This window comes from Abramis brama, assembly GCF_963993115.1.
Source record: "Abramis brama genome assembly, chromosome: 5".
Lineage (NCBI taxonomy): Eukaryota > Metazoa > Chordata > Actinopteri > Cypriniformes > Leuciscidae > Abramis > Abramis brama.
In genome coordinates this window covers 34,075,185-34,094,401 of record NC_139967.1, presented here as the reverse complement: position 1 = coordinate 34,094,401, position 19,217 = coordinate 34,075,185, and the positions used below count along the sequence as shown (strand labels likewise).

The 19,217-nt window shown below is 38.8% G+C and overlaps 1 protein-coding gene across 15 annotated transcripts in view; it reads left to right on the top strand.

The window, feature by feature from the left end:
- kcnt1b (potassium sodium-activated channel subfamily T member 1b) overlaps positions 1–19,217 on the top strand; it is a 91,758-nt gene that overhangs the window by 20,373 nt on the left and 52,168 nt on the right. For 2 of the 15 annotated variants that reach the window (XM_084114422.1, XM_084114415.1), the window contains exon 2: positions 7,894–7,932. The exons of the other annotated variants lie outside the window; for them this stretch is intronic. In XM_084114422.1, the coding sequence (XP_083970548.1) occupies positions 7,894–7,932 (39 nt within the window). The remainder of the gene's footprint in view (positions 1–7,893; positions 7,933–19,217) is intronic. 15 annotated transcript variants of the gene reach the window in all.

Here is a 19,217-nt window from a genome sequence, read left to right as displayed (position 1 = left end):
GTGAGCATGTGGACTTATGTTTGTTATTTAGAAATAATATATGTTTTAGCATTATGTAGTGTTTTTTATTATTATTATATTTTGCTGTAAAAGTTGTTTCAAGTCACCGTTAGAGTATAATTAGTGTCCTCTTTGGTGAAGTTTCTTCCATTTGAGTGAGTATCTTCAAATTGTTATGGAATATAAAAGTAACTCTATATAACCTTTTCAGTTTGTCCAACAAAAGTTAGACAAAATAAGTAAGTTTTATGTCACTATTGTATAATATTAATGCTCAGCTTAGTGTTAAATGCAAACTTATTAAACTTGGATCGACAAGTAAAAACATTATTATTTTTGATTTGACAGAACTTGTTATATTGTTTGACCAACTTGGATTAAGTTGATACAACAATCAGTGCGTTTACATGCACCCTCATAATGTGATTATAATGGGATTTTGGCAATATTGCGATTAAACTTTACCTCATGTAAATGCAATAAGCAGGCATGTAAACACCTTAATCGCATTATTACCGCTCTGACCAAAGTGCGCATGTGTTCGGTTCTATACGGATGCCGTGTGTTGTTCACACAACTTCATGAATGAACTCTCTCGTATCTTCATCCAGACTGTGCGAAAAACGCTACAGCAGTACTTCTACGTGCGATGGATTCTATGCACGGATGCTTCCGCATTTAGTTTCAGTTGATCCGCCTAATAAGGCCAAATAAGAGAGAATAACCATAGTTTTTATGGTTAACCATTTATTTTATTTCTCTCTAATATCCAAAGGTGTTCTTAATTGCTGTCCTCATTATCAAAAGGCACCACTTTGACTGGTGAATATCCCTGAAGAAAACCCCAAAACAGTGAAATAATATTTAATTATGCAGATAATGAAAATGTACTTTAATCATCCTTTGGTCAGGTAAATTGGTCAAGGAGTAGATATCCTGTAGAGGAACTATGTGGACAGACCTTGGCTTCGACCTTGGGTCCCACACTTGAGGCATGTTGCTGTCGTCGTTACGGTGAAGGTCTCTCTCCTAGAGGTCCTGGGTGACTGTCTAGTGTCTAACCCTATGGGGCTATCCTTTCTGAGGGGGATTGGTTCATAGATTCTGGTCTCTCAATGTAGGTTGTTGAGACCATTTTAAATGCTGGAGCTCCCTCTAAAACTGTATGCTCTAAGGTGGTGTCTCGTTGCATCAAAGTGCGATCAGCGCTACTTGGACCCATCTCAGTACCCTTTTTGGGTCACAGGTTTAGGCGTGGCTGCTTCAGACAGACCCTGGCTTCCACCTTGGGTCCTACAATTGAGGCATGTTGCTGTCGTTATGGTGGACGGCTCCCCTCATAACGGTTTTGGATGACCGTCTAGGGTCACCTGGATACACATGGTTGCTGTCACAAGTGTGACCATTTTAAATGCTGGAGCTTACTTTGCAAGGAAACTATGCTCTAAGGTCCAGGTCTTGGACCTCAGCACCACTTGGACCCAGTCCACTTCCCGGTTGGTTCCTACTGGAACATCTTTCAGGTCCCCGTTACACTCAAGTTACATGGCCACTATTTCGGCCAGACACATTTACATTGATGGAGTTTGTATGGGGAAGCATCCCATGGTATCTTGTTTTTGCGCAAAACCAGATGGCTGAGGTCTATCTGCAGACCGCGAGTTCTTTCCCGGGACCTTGATGTAGTCTTTCAGATGAGCCTCAGAGGAGTTTAAGACTCTCAAGGATCTGTTATTGCTGAAAACTTTGTAAGAGATTTGCACTGCTTTGGGGGGCTTCTAAGGTTCTGTTGTCACCAGGCAGTGTTTATTGCTATGGATTACTGATGCAATTTCTTTGCCTATGAGGTACCCAGCTTGGCTTCACCCCTAGGGATCAGAGCCCACTCTACTTGGAGTGTGGCTTCTTCTAATACACTATTTAATAATACCAGAATATTTTGATCTGGTTAAATGATTTGGTCCCCATGAGATGTGTAAAAATGCAGAAAGTTTTCTTTGAGGGTTGGGTTTAGGGGTAGGGTTGGAGGATAGAATATACAGTTTGACTGTATAAAAATGATTATGTCTATGGAAAGTCCCCATAAAACATGGGAACCCAACGTGTGTGTGTGTGTGTGGTTAGTACTCAGTTCTGCAGGAAAGTTGAGCTCCAGCAGTAAGATTAAGCACCCCTACAGTAAATGATTCTGCTTGAACTTTTATTATATTATTCCATTGTTTTAAAGAACTTGGGTTTTGTAAAATATGGCAGAAATCATCCCGTATCTAATTTTACCTTTATCAAAGCATACATTTTGTGACACTTTGGATTGGAACAAAGTGTTAGACGTGCTATTTGGATAATGGTTGTGTAAAGCTTTATAAAGATGCCCCAGATGTTACTGTGATTCAGATGATATTGTGGTAACTTTGAACACAAATGTTTTTAGTGCTAAAAAAGCTTGAAAATCTGCCACCTGGCCAGGCTCACAGCAATCAGTATAATGGGAGTGTGTTTGTTAGGATGGGGGTAGGGTTCATCCACTCACTTTTTGGTAGACTGTTCAAATCATTCCTACATCTCGTTATTGTGCATAAATCCTACTGTATGTGGCTCCCTGTGTCACTTATTTTGATTGGTCGTTTGGTTTCTTCCTGATTTTCTGGGGATGTAAGTGGGAGCAGTTCCCTGTAGAATAAGAAGTTCTGACAGTTTCTTGGATGGAGCAACAGCAAAAGTTTTTTTTTAGCCAGTTATTTGCTCTCAAGGATCCATACAGCAGAGTCTGCTGCTTTAAAGGTCTTTGCTAATTTGCTGCTGTGATGTATGTGAACTTGTACTTTCAAAACAGATGTTTCTATGGTGGCTGAGAGAGCTTGACGCTGCAACAGAAGAAAACACATGCAAGTAGAAAAAACACAAAATTAAGCACAGCAAATAAAGAAAACATCAGTTTGACAACACGTGCTGCAAATATTCACAACACAACCAAATACAGAAACACGCAGCAAAAAATATTCACAACTACAAAACATGGTGCAGATTTGCACTCGCAATAGTCACAAACCTGTATTCTGAATTTGAAGCTGCAGACAAGTAGTCTCAAATATGTAAAATGGGGCACAAAGGAGTTATTGATTGGCGCCTAGCCAATGAAATGGGACTTCTTTTGTACGCGATGATGTCACGAAACCCCCTTCATCCTCGGGGACGTTCTGATCGTGGCTTAATGCATTATACAGTGATAATAAAAGAACTATGATATTATCAAACTCAGTAAATACCATACTAATTATGCATACATATGTACATAAAAGCAGATGAGCCCAGAATATGAACGCAACACGTTTAATTACATGTTATGAGTTTAAGTTACCTTCATACACAACGCACATTTGATCAGAATGTTAAAATAAACAAAAAACTCACTTTTCTGGTCAACACCAACACATTGAAAAATAAAGGCCCTGATATACTTTAAGCAAAACCGAAGAACGAATTGATGTGACGTAATTTCGAACAAATCAGGCCACAACAACCTTTCTAGAAAAGTTTGCTACGAATTGCAGAGCTCGTGCAAACTTTGTTGCTATGATCAAATGCTTTTCTTATGCTTTATTTAAAAGAATGCTTGCTGTTTCCTCAATTTTATTGTGCGTTTATTTTGTTATTGGGAGGAAAGCGTTCAACACATATACATATTCATCTAACTGTCGTTCTCAGCAGAGTGGGCGGCGCCGGATGTTTGCTAACAGTATATCGCTGCTCATGTATTACAAACTTAGTTTTACCCCTAAGCAAACAACGAAAAATAACTTCGCTGTGAGTATATCAGGGCTTTAAGTGGCCCCAGCCAGTTCGTCACTTTGGGATCCCAAACAAATGGATGCAGATGTTTCCTTAATTGGTGTTTTTTCTATTTGCATGTGTTTTCTTCAGTTGCAGCGCATTGAGCTGTCTCGTCAGCGTCTGTTTCACTCCATTTTCTACCCGTTAAAGTGATAGATCAAAATGATCCTTCTAATGAATTTACTCACCCTTATGTTGTTCTAATCCTCAGTGACTTGACTTTCTTTCTGCTGTGGAACACAAAAGGTTATAGAATGCTTTTTTCAATGTTATGATGGTCAAGAGATGGTCAGGCTTAAAATGACAGAAGTCCTTGAGCTTGATGATTCAGCTCCAGAACCTATTGACTGTAATGTCATGGAAAAGAGCATCCAGTGCATTATTCAAAAATCCCTCCTTTTGTGTTTTACGGAAAAGAGAAAGTCATACAGGTTGATATATTATTCCACTCATGCCTGTATAAACTGCATCTGGGCATAGTTAAGCAGGCATTGTGGAAAATGGACTAATCTGGAATAACAGATTTGAACTGCAGTCACCTGTAAATGAGATGACTCTCTGAAACACTCTATTCTAATTGGTAAATAATTGCACTGAGCCTCAAAGATTTTTTTTTTATAAATAATAATTGATAACAGTATATTTGAATTTCAGCACCATTTTCTCCCTTAATGAAATGTGGATTTTACAAAGTCACCCAACTATGAAGAGCTCACTCATTTAAAGTGGCAGATGGCATAACTTTCTAATTAACGGTCTTTTTTTTAAAGTTTATCTGTGTTATAGCTGTGGTGTGAAACTATTCTCACAGAATTAGCACGATTATTATAAAGTAATAGTTAATAGTTATCATCCTTAGTGTGAACATGAATGACCCTTAAAAAAGTGTAAAGATGCACTTTCACAAGTGTAAAGATCTTTCTGCAAAGTTTTGATGTATGACAGCGAGAGAGAGAGAGAGAGAGAGAGAGAAAGAGAGAGAGACACTTGAATTTGAAGATCCTTTAATTATTTGAAAAATTACATAAGAACTACACAAACATACACACAATTGTGTAATAACAATAAATAACAAACACTGGTTCACTCCCCAAGTATAGTTAAAAAGTCTCTCGATCTTTGACCAGGTGATAATAAGCATATTTAACCTTTAACCTTGATTTTATTTGACCCTTTAAAATTGACACAAAACCCTTTAAAATGGAAACCTTTATGGATCAGTTGACCCCACACCACTGAGTTTACCTTTGCGTGATAGCCAGATTGCCATTTTTGCCTGATGCCCGAACAAAAAATTAAGCAACACATCTGCTTTCTATTTTTGTTATTCTTGGGCCCATAAATAAAAAGTATGGATGAGAACACTACTCCTTAAAACTTACACCATTCTTTTAATTTAGACAACAAAGCTTCAAGTTTCCCACACTGAAACAATAAATTTAAAACATAGTGGTTCCTTTTTTCTTTAGAAAATAATTTTTTTAGACAGAATTTTAACTTTTAAGGCTGGAGAAAAAAGAAAAATCTCATGCACTCAAGTTAGTCACATGATTAAGAACACACTCATTCCACCCACCCATTATTCACAGTTTCTTGCAAGAAAATCACATCTAGATTTTTTTAACCTGATAAATTCTATAATGGTATTAGCCTTCCTCTTATCCCTCATCTCATTAACATTAAGGGATACCAGCCATAAGGCCTAAAAAAGAGAGATTAGTTAGAAAAGAGTCAAGAAGTTGTTAATAAGAGTGAAGATGTTAGCCATAGTGTTTACTTAGTTTTTTCCCCTCTTTATCCTCTCTTTTCTAGTTCCTTTGTCGAATTGCAGTAATGTGTTTCTTTAGTCTAAGCGTTTCTGCTGTGAAAGCTCTTCATAACTGCTAACTCTTGCCCACATTACAGATGTTATAAACGATGTTATAAACTTGTCCAAGTTTGGGAAAAAAATCGATCACTTCAACACTTTTACCCTTAGTTTCATCAAGAAATTCATTAATTTGAGCTACAGTATACAAGTCTCATTTAATCACTTTTGACATCTCTGCCCTTTCAGACCATTGTTCATCATTTTATTATCAGTACAGTGAAAGAGTCCTTCCAACTCATCTACTGAGCCTTCCTCTACTGACTGTATATATGAGTCACATTCTTACTATTATCCACATCCTCAACTTCAGCGCTTAAATGCCTGACAACAGCAGAACTACATCCAGCCTGCTCACTGCTCTTTCACTCACCTCACTGTGCTTGATGACCTTTTTGAAAGCCTTTCGCTTTTATTCTGTCGCTTGTTTCCGCTGTATCAGTATTGTTGATATATTTATAAGATCTGCTCTCAGCTGAACCAACAGGCAACTGCTATTCATTATCCACTTTCTTATGCGGGCAAGAGAAACGTTTGTGGCCTAAATCTTCACATCCAAAGCACTTGAGGTTATTGGTGCTTGTATACAAGATTTAGGAGTTTTCTCTGTGACTTCTCTGTGACTCAAGTGGAACGAGATCTCTAATGTGCGCTCCGGTGAACTTAGAAACATCTGTACCTGCTGTCTGAATAAAAGAACATGTTTCAATGCAGTGATTTTACATCCTAATGGGACCATTCTAACAGGACTTGTGATTTTTATGTATTTAGTCAGTCATTTAATTATGGCGTCGGATGAGATGAAATGTGGCGCATTTGAAATTGTGACTTTAGTTGCCGGGTCCTACAAGAAATTGTTCGCACAAAAAGTATTTTTGGGTGAAAAAAACATTTAAAGTATACAATACTTTATCAGTTGGTATTAAAGAGAGAGAGAGAGAGAGAGAGAGAGAGAGAACGTGCTGAAATAGAGTAATTTTTATCTATAGCGTGAATGTAATTTCAGTGAAAGGTGTTTCGCAATGTCTTTTATCTACTTAAATTTTTGCACCACTTAAAGGTTACTGGGAGATAACATAACACTAATAATATCAGCAGAGCACTTACTGTACGCTTGACTAGCCTTCACTGGAATGGAGTGAATACATTTACAGACTAATGTTTGAGTAAAACATGCAGTGATGAGGAAGGGTACAATCAGTAATTGAATACATTTTGTCATGTTAGTGACCCTAACTATGTAGACTGTGTTTAACTAGGTGATAAAGAAATCATTGAGATAATAGGTTTTTGAATTTGTGATTAATAAGTATGCACCGAACACACACGATATGTCCCTTGAGAAAACACATGCAGCAGTATTTTTGAGTTTGGGTTTATTTGGGGTTATGGCCTCCTGCCTTTGGACTCTTAATATAAATTTCTGCCAGCAAAATTGATCAGCTACACTGCATTGCTTGTGCAAGAGAGATGGTGCTCTTCACAGCCCTGTGGTTGTTCAGCTGAAATACTGCACTGCTCACCACACCACACAGAGGGAATATTTAATGTAATCCATTCACCGAGAACATTTGGCCCATAAATTCAGATAGAATATGCAGTTCATTTGACATGGATATTCACTCAGCCTGTTCCTTCAGGAATGTCTGTTTCCTTTGCTTATTAGTAATAATTGTTTTTCCATTGTCTGTTGTATTGCAGTTACACCTATTTGACAGTTGTACACGCCAATATTTGGTGCAATATTATTTTACATCAATCATTAAAAGCAATATTGCTCTCAATTTATCAAGTTGTTTGTGATAATGCAGTCATCATCTAACCTCCATGTGATCCATATCATGATCATCCATTTTTGTGTCAACTAAATAGCCACACAGAGCAACCCTGTGGCTATGAAAACTCCATCCTCCTGTGGTTTTCATCCAGATTATGGATCCAGCTCAGTGCTCAAAGCTTTTAAATGGCACTTCAAAAAATCATAACCTAAACACATTGTGAAAATGCAGTGTGTCACAGCACAATGACACACATTTGACAAAGATGTCTGTCAGATATTATTTTGCAGTGCTTTTCATAAGGACTGTGGCCAACCCAGCCTTTTCCAGCATGTTTTTGCATGTTTATAATTTGCATGTGTCCTTTATTGAAAACTCTCTCTCCCCTTTTGTGTCGCCCATATCTGCTTTATCCAGGTACACAGAAGAGTACAGTATGGATTCAACCAACGCACAGTAAGTCAGAGCGGAACCGTGGTATCCATCTAGCTTTCCGTGGCGAGTGAAATCTGTCTTTATTGGTGTTGTTGTCACCTCTCTTTGGACTACAGACTAATGACTCATTTACATTTAGCAGATGCTTTTAAAAAGGGTGACTTATTTAGCTACAGAAATTAGATAAAGGCAATTAAATGCTTCCTGTGCATATAATGAAGTACTAACTAAACCAAATAAACCTAATAAAAATACAGTACAATAAAACCTAGCGCAAATAACTGATAAAAGAGGAGTCTTGATCCTGTACCAAGAGTTTGGGAGAGATCTTGCTATTTGAACTTGAGGTCGACTGATATTGGATTTTATAGATACCAATAACTAAGTTAGGTAGTACTTGCTGATAACCGATTAATTAATCAATATTTTCTAAAACATATACTGAATTAAAACATAACACTGAAAGTAAAATAGTGCTGAACTTTATTACAAAAATAAACAGTATTGACTGAACCATCAAATTGTATTGTACTTTTAAATAAAATATATAAATATTAACTTTGCAGCGTGTACGTGGTCGTTGGTCCTCTTAGCAGCATGAAAAACTAAACTTTAATTCAAATTCTGCATGGATTATATATGCAGCGCTCAAAAAAGTGCTTTCTTTATAATCACTAAAAAGCTGATTTCATCTCATTTATAATCAATGAAGCTGTCTACACTACACAATTAATCTCTTTTTTGCATTGTCTATTTTGTTATAATGAGAGGACTTGAGAGCATGCAGATCTCAGCACTGAACTAAAACTTCAGCGTTTGAAACCAGGGGCGTATTTTTGTGGGGACACCTCCCTAAGTGGTGCCCAGAAAAACTATTAAAAAAACTATTACGTTTTATCAGAGCCGATCCTGACCTCCCTGGGGCCCTAAGCAAAATTCTGTTAAGGGGCCCTCCTACCTGACCCATGAGCCATGTAAACCATTTGCCATTGCCACACAGTCACACCTGACACCCCAGTGCTCCCACTACAATCCTCCCTCCTTTAACTACACTGAACAAAATTATAAATGCAACACTTTTGTTTTTGCCACCATTTTTCATGAGCTGAACTCAAAGATCTAAGACTTTTTCTATGTACACAAAAGGCCTAAATATTGTTCACAAATCTGTCTAAATCTGTGTTAGTGAGCACTTCTCCTTTGCCGAGATAATCCATCCACCTCACAGGTATGGCATATCAAGATGCTGATTAGACAGCATGATTATTGCACAGGTGTGCCTTAGGCTGGCCACAATAAAAGGCCAATCTAAAATGTGCAGTTTTATCACACAGCACAATGCCACAGATGTCGCAAGTTTTGAGGGAGCTACAATTGGCATGCTGACTGCAGGAATGTCCACCAGAGCTGTTGCCCATGAATTGAATGTTCATTTTTCTACCATAAGCAGTCTCCAAAGGCGTTTCAGAGAATTTGGGAGTACATCCAACCGGCCTCACAACCGCAGACCACGTGTGACCACACCAGCCCAGGACCTCCACATCCAGCATCTTCACCTCGAAGATCGTCTGAGACCAGCCACCCGGACAGCTGCTGCAACAATTGGTTTGCATAACCAAAGATTTTCTGCACAAACTGTCAGAAACCATCTCAGGGAACCTCATCTGCATGCTCGTCGTCCTCATCGGGGTTTCGACCTGACTGCAGTTCGTCTTGAGTGGGCAAATGCTCACATTCGATGGTGTCTGGCACTTTGGAGAGGTTTTCTCTTCACGGATGAATCCCGGTTTTCACTGTACAGGGCAGATGGCAGACAGCGTGTATGACATCGTGTGGGTGAGCGGTTTGCTGATGTCAACGTTGTGGATCGAGTGGCCCTTGGTGGCGGTGGGGTTATGGTATGGGCAGGCATATGTTATGGACAACGAACACAGGTGCTTTTTATTGATGGCATTTTGAATGCCCAGAGATACTGTGACGAGATCCTGAGGCCCATTGTTGTGCCATTCATCCACGACCTTCACCTCATGTTGCAGCATGATAATGCACGGCCCCATGTTGCAAGGATCTTTACACAATTCCTGGAAGCTGAAAACATCCCAGTTCTTGCATGGCCAGCATACTCACCGGACATTAACATTAAGGTCACCCATTAAGCATGTTTGGGATGCTCTGGATCGCCATATACGACAGCGTGTTCCAGGTCCTGCCAATATCCAGCAACTTCGCACAGCCATTGAAGAGGAGTGGACCAACATTCCACAGGCCACAATCAACAACCTGATCAACTCTATGCGAAGGAGATGTGTTGCACTGCGTGAGGCAAATGGTGGTCACACCAGATACTGACTTGTTTTCGGATTGGGGGGGGGTGGTCTTTTATTGTGGCCAGCCTAAGGCACACCTGTGCAATAATCATGCTGTCTAATCAGCATCTTGATATGCCACACCTGTGAGGTGGATGGATTATCTCGGCAAAGGAGAAGTGCTCACTAACACAGATTTAGACAGATTTGTGAACAATATTTGAGAGAAATAGGCCTTTTGTGTACATAGAAAAAGTCTTAGATCTTTGAGTTCAGCTCATGAAAAATGGGGGCAAAAATAAAAGTGTTGCGTTTATAATTTTGTTCAGTGTAGTACTAATGAAAATGTAATTCCTGATCTCAGAAATAGACATTGTTACTTGAAAAAGTACATTCTTAATATCAAGAATTCACATTTTAAATTGTACAAATTTAATTATTGATATCAAAAATGCATCCTGTGAATTAATAAAAGCTAAAATGGCTTGCCATAGCATGTCACTGTGTTTTAAAATTTAAATGATAAAAGCAATACTTGGTGGTTATTATTTACTGAGGGATGTGCATCCATATTGACCAGTATGTCCAGCCAATTAACATTTTAAATGCAATATAGCCGATAAATCAATAGTCAATGTCAATACATTGCTTTCCATCTTGCTTTATTGCAGAGTTGTAACTAAACTGACTTGGAGACTAGATAATCATTGTCTTGTTTTAAAAGTATGTTCCGCTATAATATGGAGTACCATCACGCCCATATTGTACTGGTCCCCACAGATGTTTTGCTGGAAAGGGGGCGTTTCTTCATATGAACGCATGTTAACGTGCGACGCGGTTATCTTTTCCGAGCTGCAGTTTATAAACAAACACCGTTGCCCTTTGTCGTTTATCAAACGTAATAAATAGTTGTATTTCACTCTCACTTTTTTTGTCAGGCACAAAGTCACAGAACACAGCCCTGGAAGTGGCCGGCATTAGCAAGCAAGACACAGACAGAAGATGCACTGCCCAGCTGGGTTAGACAGACAGACTAGAGAGAGATGCACATCAACTTAACTTTACTGTTCTTTGCTGACATCAAACTTGGAGAGGAGAGAACACAAGTTTACCTGATTGCTGTTCCCGCAATTCACTCTCATGGTGTTTTTTTCATGACCAGAAGGATAGTTCTGCTTTATTTTCACATCGATGTTGTAGGCTAAACTTTGATTTTGACGCGCTTTGACACGAGGGAGAGGCGGGGCCTTGAGTAATTTGCGGGGCCCTACGCAACTTGCATAGTGTGCGTATAGGACTGATCGGCTCTGCTATTTATGATACAAATTTTACTTTAGCATTTACTGTCGCTATTCCAGAATATTACGAATATTAGGCCTATAAGTCCTGCATCGATTCAGTCTTGTACATATTTTATAGAAACAAACAAAGTTAAAGCATATAAGCGCTGACAGCACAATCTGCACCTTATCTCAGCACTTTTTGGGAATCAGAGGCTGTTCGTTGAAGTCCTGCAAACCTAAAGTCCTCCATTACCTAGCATACAGAGAGTTTGTTCAAACAGTACAAGTCATTTTAACAAAAGGCTAAACATTTATATTTTGTAAAAAATTTGGACAGATTCCCCAACCACCCCTCTCATAAAAAAAATCGATGGTTCTACACAAATCGCCTAGGCCGCGTGACATATTTTAGCTTCGAAACTGAGAAATTCACCAAAAGACGACAACTTTGGAGCACTATTCATTTTGTACCTACAATATTCTATGATTAGAGTAAACTTTATAGTTACCTACGCAATGTGTGGAATATTGGGTATCAACTGTTTTGAACAGTTCATGTGTATTCTGACTAGCTTAAACACCTCTGATTGGCTATTGCATTCAAGAGATCAACGGACATGTCTGTGATTAGTTGCATTGCTCAACGCTGCAAAAAACATGTTGTAAACAAAAACCTTTCATGCTCTCCAGAAAGCAAACCCGAATGCGCACTGAGCGTTTGCCGAATCTGTTCGCAAATACGATACCCTAGCAACCTCTATCACCCCCGTAGAACCGGGCCAGACTAGGACCGGGGCATTATACATACCTTCCATTGTTTTAAATCCGCATCGGAGTATTCCGCTCCATGCAGAGTGTAGCGCCACGTGTCAAAACAAATGCCACGAGGCATCAGTGACAGTTTTTAATTCATCAGTTATCAGTGCAGAATCTGCAGATGAATCAGCAAAAACGGTACATCAGTCAACCTCTAATTTGTATCGTACTAGATACATACATTTCTAAGGCACTGTGCTGTGAAGCCTGTTATACGCAGTCTTCAACTGGCCTTCTGTCATCTGATTTATTATTATTATTATAATGGTTTTATGATTTTAATATAATCCTGAAAAGGTCCTCTTTCAGGATGAAATTAAGACAACAAAAAGGCCAAGTACGTCACAGAATCCCCAGAGTCTATTTGTCCGCAGAAGCCATGCAGGCATCCGTGAAGAATGGCAAATACAGCGGGGAAAATAAGTATTGAACACGTCACCATTTTTCTCATTAAATATATTTCAAAAGGTGCTATTGACATGAAATTTTCACCAGATGTTGATAACAACCCAAGGAATCCATACATACAAAGAAACCAAAACAAATAAGTTCAGATATTAAGTTATGTGTAATAATGTGAAATGACACAGGGAAAAAGTATTGAACACATGAAGAAAGGAAGGTGCAAAAAGGCATGGAAAGCCAAGACAACAGCTTAAAACTATTAGTAATTAAAAAGCAATCCAGCCCCCTTTTAATAACAGCTGGTTCAGTCCCAACGGATGGTCTACAAAAAGGTCTCATTGCCAAGGTGTCACACAAGACACATCTCATGATGGGTAAAAGCAAAGAGCTGTCTCAAGACCTTTGCAACCTAATTGTTCCAACACATAATGATGGCATTGGTTATAGGCGCCATTCTAAGCTTCTGAATGGTCCAGTGAGCACTTTTGGGGCCATAATACGGAAGTGGAAAGACAATCATTTCACCATAAATTTGCTTCGACCAGGTGCTCCTCGCAAGATTTCTGACAGAGGAGTGAAAAGAATAATCAGAAGAGTTGTCCAAGAGCCAAGGACCACTTGTGGAGAGCTTCAAAAAGACCTGCAGATAGCAGGTACTGTTGTCTCAAAGAAAACAGTAAGTAATGCACTCCACCGCCATGGCCTGTATGCAAGACTCCATTACTGAAAAAAAAGCATGTTGAAGCTCATTTAAAGTTTGCTGCACAACATTTGGAAAAGCCAGTAAGCAAAAAAAGCAAAATACTGGGAGAATATAGTGTGGTCACATGAGAGCAAAATTGAACTGTTTGGATGCCATAATACACACCATGTTTGGAGGAGAAATGGCATTGCACATTACCCTAAAAATGCCATACAACTTGGTGTTGGCTCTTGGACAACTCTTCTGATTATTCTTTTCACTCCTCTGTCAGAAATCTTGCGAGGAGCACTGGTCGAAGCAAATTTATGGTGAAATGATTGTCTTTCCACTTCCGTATTATGGCCCCAACAGTGCTCACTGGACCATTCAGAAGCTTAGAATGGCACCTATAACCAATGCCATCATTATGTGTTGGAACAATTAGGTTGCGAAGGTCTTGAGACAGCTCTTTGCTTTTACCCATCATGAGATGTGTCTTGTGTGACACCTTGGCAATGAGACCTTTTTGTAGACCATCCGTTGGGACTGAACCAGCAGTTATTAATTTGCACGGACAGGGGGCTGGATTGCTTTTTAATTACTAATAGTTTTAAGCTGTTGTCTTGGCTTTCCATGCCTTTTTGCGCCTCCCTTTCTTCATGTGTTCAATACTTTTTTCCTGTGTCATTTCACATTATTACACATAACTTAATATCTGAACTTATTTGTTTTGGTTTCTTTGTATGTATGGCTTACTTGGGTTGTTATCAACATATGGTGAAAATTTCATGTCAATAGCACCTTTGGAAATATATTTAATGAGAAAAATGGTGACGTGTTCAATACTTATTTTCCCCGCTGTAGACAATGTGTCTTGTACATGCGTAACCCCAGACGTTCCCTTACGAGGTGTTGGTGTTGACCTATGGGAATGTTCCAGTTTTTCTGAATTGTTAAAACATATTTCTCGAAACCATCACCAACTTTCTCAAAACCTTAAACACAAAACCAAATCTTCAAACTACATTCAGAAAACCTGACTCATCTAACAAAATCAAACAATTGACTCAAAACTATTTTATCTGTGCTCAAAATCACATAATTCTTTCAGATCATACACATAGCAAGTCAATATTATAAACACTACTGATCATTCATTAGACACTACGTTAAAAAATGGGAAACAGTTACAGAAAAAAATTATATTCTAACAAAGTAAACAAATTTTGCAGTTATGTAAAAAATTATAGTAATCACAACTTACAGTAGTAAGGTGAATAAATTGTATACTGTATGCACTGCAAGTATAATATTGCACTGAATATTGTACAGTAGGCCTATTGAATGTCTGTATATTCAGCACTTGCATACTGTGAAAATACAGGAACCCAACTGCAAAAGCCGAAAAGTAAAAATAAAAATAAAAACCTCTAAATGAAAAGCATGCTACAGTACAAGAGTTGTGCAATTGCAAAATCAAGGTCAATGAGAGATTTATTCTGCCTCAGCATACATCTTCTTGCCTGAGGACTTTCTCCACATCACAGGTAATGTCTTCCCTTGTCAGGCAAAGGGAAAAAACCCTCTGGTGTGCCAGATCCAGCCTTGACATCATACTCCACAACTTGCTCTTTCTCGTCCTCATCCTCTTCCTCCTTGTTCACCACCTCTTGCATGCACTCTTCCTCCTCTCCCTCTTATATTGTTTCCATCCATTGTTGGTATCAACAATCAGTGCAACGTTTTGAGTCAATTTTGGCACTCTGAACTGACTTTATTATGTTGGCTTGGTCACATCATTAGAAATAAGTGGATTTTACAAATATTTTACCAATGAAAAGGATTTAAAATAGCTTGTGACTAAACCTCGTAATTCAGTTGGATCCTTAAACTGTCAGTAAAACCTCATAACTCCACCCTGCCTTTATCGTGAATGAACTGCAGCACGCAGTTTGGAGATCTCTGCTTGTTTGCTATGCAAAGGTTTTACAGTACAAAAGTACAGTGGTTTTTTTTACTCAAGAATCACTATGTCTATAAAGGCTAATGTTTTTTGTATTTGAAGAGCGGAGAAGAGTCTTAGTATTTGCTGCTAGTTATAGCCAATATGCTGATTTAAATATCCTGCTTCATCTATTATTTGATGATATTTTGTCCAAAACGAATGCGATGCACTGACTGCCTCAGATGCAGCTGTTCCAGTAACAGACAAAATCTGTCATTCGCTGGTCAAAAACATTGCAACTCCATTGTTGATAAAATGTTAATATTATAATGACACATGCATGTGTTTTTTGTTCAAAGTCTTTTTATTGACATTTTAAATAGTATAATACAGTGCTGGTCAGACTTATTTGCCCCCTTGGTAAATATGATCAAAGATGGCTGTAAAAAATAAATCTGCATTGTTTATCCTTTTGATATATATATATTTTTTTTTTTTTGCAAAAATCTAACCTTTCATTGAAGTAAAAGAACTGAAAGTGGGGGGAAAATCACATTATGAAATAAATGTTTTTCTCCAAAATGTGTTGGGAATAATTATTTGCCCCCTTTTATTAAATACTTTTTGCAACCTCCTTTTTCCAAGATAACAGTTCTGAGTCTTCTCCTATAATGCCTGGTGAGTTTGGAGAACACCTGACAAGAGATCAGAGACCATTCCTCCATACAGAATCTCTCCAGATCCTTCAGATTCCCAGATCCATGTTGGCGCTTCTTCTCTTCAGTTCAGCCCACTCATTTTCTATAGGGTTCAGGTCTGGGACTGGGATGGCCATTGCAGATGCTTAGTTTTGTGCTCAGTGACACATATTTGTTTTGATTTTGATGTTTGTTTTTGGATCACTGTCCTGTTGGAAAATCCAAACATGGCCCATTATAAGATTTCTAGCAGAGGTTGTCAGGTTTTGATTTTTTATCTGTTGGTATTTGATCGAATCCATGATGCCATGTATCTGAACAAGATGTCCAGGACCTCTGGCAGAAAATTAGAAAATTATGCCACATCATTAAAGATACAGCAGAGTATTTCATTTTACACATGGGCTACTTTTTTATCCCTGTATGAAGCAAACCCATGTTAAGTGTTTGCTGCCAAAAAACTCTTTTTTTTGTTTCATCTGGTCATAGAACGTTAGAAAAGTAACTGACACTACTGGAACTTCAAACGGGACAGGTTCTATGGTCAGATGAAACAAAAAAAAAGAGCTTTTTGAAAATGAGTGGGCTGAACTGAAGAGAAGAAGCGCCAACATGGATCTGGGAATCTGAAGGATCTGGAGAGATTCTGTATGGAGGAATGGTCTCTGATCTCTTGTCAGGTGTCCTCCAAACTCATCAGGCATTATAGGAGAAGACTCAGAGCTGTTATCTTGGAAAAAGGAGGTTGCAATTGTTCCCAACATGTTTTGGAGAAAAACATTTATTTCATAATTTGATTTTTTACCCACTTTCAATTCTTTTACTTCAATGAAAGGTTAGATTTTTGCTAATTTTTTTTAATAAAATATCAAAAGGATTAACAATGCAGATTTATTTTTTACAGCCATCTTTGATCATATTTACCAAGGGGGCAAATAATTCTGACCAGCACTGTATAACAACAATTTCAAAAACTTTACAAAAAAAAAAGATTAAGATTAAATCAATTCTCTTCTCCAGCAAAGCTCCCCATCCCAACTGCACCATTACACATTATCTTACAGACTATTCTGTACCATATTATTATGGCCTCACAGGGCCAGATAGAAAAAAGGAGGGGGAAAAATAAAGAGAAATAACAAACAAAATATAATACAGAAAAAAATACATTTTGATCCATTTGTAAGTCAGCACTGGCTGCCAAATAATGAAAAAGGTTTGACTACAGCCTTTAGTGGAGTACTGAATCTTCTCTAGTGCAAGATGATACATAAGATCTCTAATCCAATGACTAAAAGTAGGAGATCTGTCCTTCCACTTAAGCAATATAAGACGTCAAGCTACTAAAGTCGAGAAAGCAATCATATTTTTAGCATTATTATCTAAACAGAGTTCTGTAGTCATACAAAATATTGCAAAAATGGGGGAAGGAGTTAACAAGCTTAGGACATGACCAAAACCAGTTGTGTATGATTAGCGATCTCAACTCTACACTTATACACAAGGAATCTGTATTTGGGGAAAATTTAGCTAATTTTGCTTTTGTCCAGTGGAGGCGGTGAACTACTTTGAATTGAATAACAGATTGAGTTTGAATGAATCTTATTTATAATATCTTGCCATGCTTCTTCTGAAAATTGCAAATCAAGTTCATTTCCCCATTGTTGCTTTGATTTTGTTAAAGATGTTAAATTCTATGAAGAAATCAAAGAGTATATCAACTCTATGTTATTCTTGCGCAGATTTTTTAAATTATATCAAGAAGTGATTTAGTAGGTAGAGCTGGAAAGTTACTAGTGTTAGAAGTCATAAAGCTCCTCCCGAACTTTGTTAATGAAACATCATTAAATGTGATTACTACTTTTAATATAAAATCCAGTTTTAATATGCCATTTGGCATAATCCTTGGGATTTACTACTTATCAAAACTGTGCCGTGGCAACAAAAAAAGGTTGGGAAACATTGCTCTAGTGGCTCAAAAGGGGTCCTGACCAGTCCCTCAAGAACTACGGCTAAGTCCCACGAGGGGACTTTTGCTCTGAATGGAGGCCTCAGCCGCCTAGCTCCACAAATGAAGTGAGCGATCAGTGGGTGTTTCCCCATTGGAACCCCGTCAATCAAGCCAGTATGGCGGCCACAAATACCCTGAGAATAGCAGGACGTGCCTTTTGACAACTGTTCTTGCAGAAACTCCAGCACTGAAACAATCTGGCAGTGAACTGCCACCTTTCAAAGACGCACCATTTAAGGGCATAAATTCTTATAGTGGAGCGAGCCCTGGCACTCAGAATAGTCTCTACTACATCAGTTGGAAGCCCAGCATCTCTTAGTTGGTCCCCCTCAGGGCCCAAACGTGATGATTCCAAAACTCAGGCCGGGGATGAAACATTGTCCCCTGCTACTGAGACAGAAGGTCTCCCCTGACCGGAATCGCCCAAGGAGAGGCCGTCAAGGAAGGATATTATTTCTGAGAACCAAGCTCTGGTCGGCCAACGAGGTGCTATCAATAAGAGCAAGACCCTTGTTGATGGACCTTGGCCTTGGACTCCCAGGAGCAGAGTGATCGGTGGAAATGCATTAAGACGCGGTCTGGGCACACAGACCCAGGGAGGCTGGGTGATTCAAAGAGAAGAAGAGGGCCCACCTCTGCTTTGTAAAATCTTTCAGAAATCTGTTACCATTCCCTGTGTGTCACACCCTGTCTGGACAAAAATTATGATCACATATTCAAAATGCCAAGGAATGTAAATCTGAGGGACTTGTCCTGAGCCCGCAGCAGAACCTGCCGTGCTTGTCTGTTCAGACGGCGCAACCGCAGTCTGCCTTGGCGATTTATGTAGGCGACTACCATAGTAGGACCCAATATTGGTAAGCTTCACCCCTGAAAGCAAACCTCAGGAACTTCTTGTGTTGTGGCAGAATTTCTAAATGAAAATAGACGTCTTTGAGATCGCTTGTGACAAACCAATCTATGCATTTCAATGCATCATCTTGTTGGGGGATGTTAAATGTTCTGTGTTCTAGGAGACGACAGGAAGCAACTGAACATTTAACACCGAAGGTGGTGGGGATGGAACAGCGGTGTCATGAGGGTGTCGGAAAGGAGCTACATTTTGATATAAAATTTGTGCCCCTTTCTCCTCCTAGGCTGCTGAGAATGGCAAGCTAGTC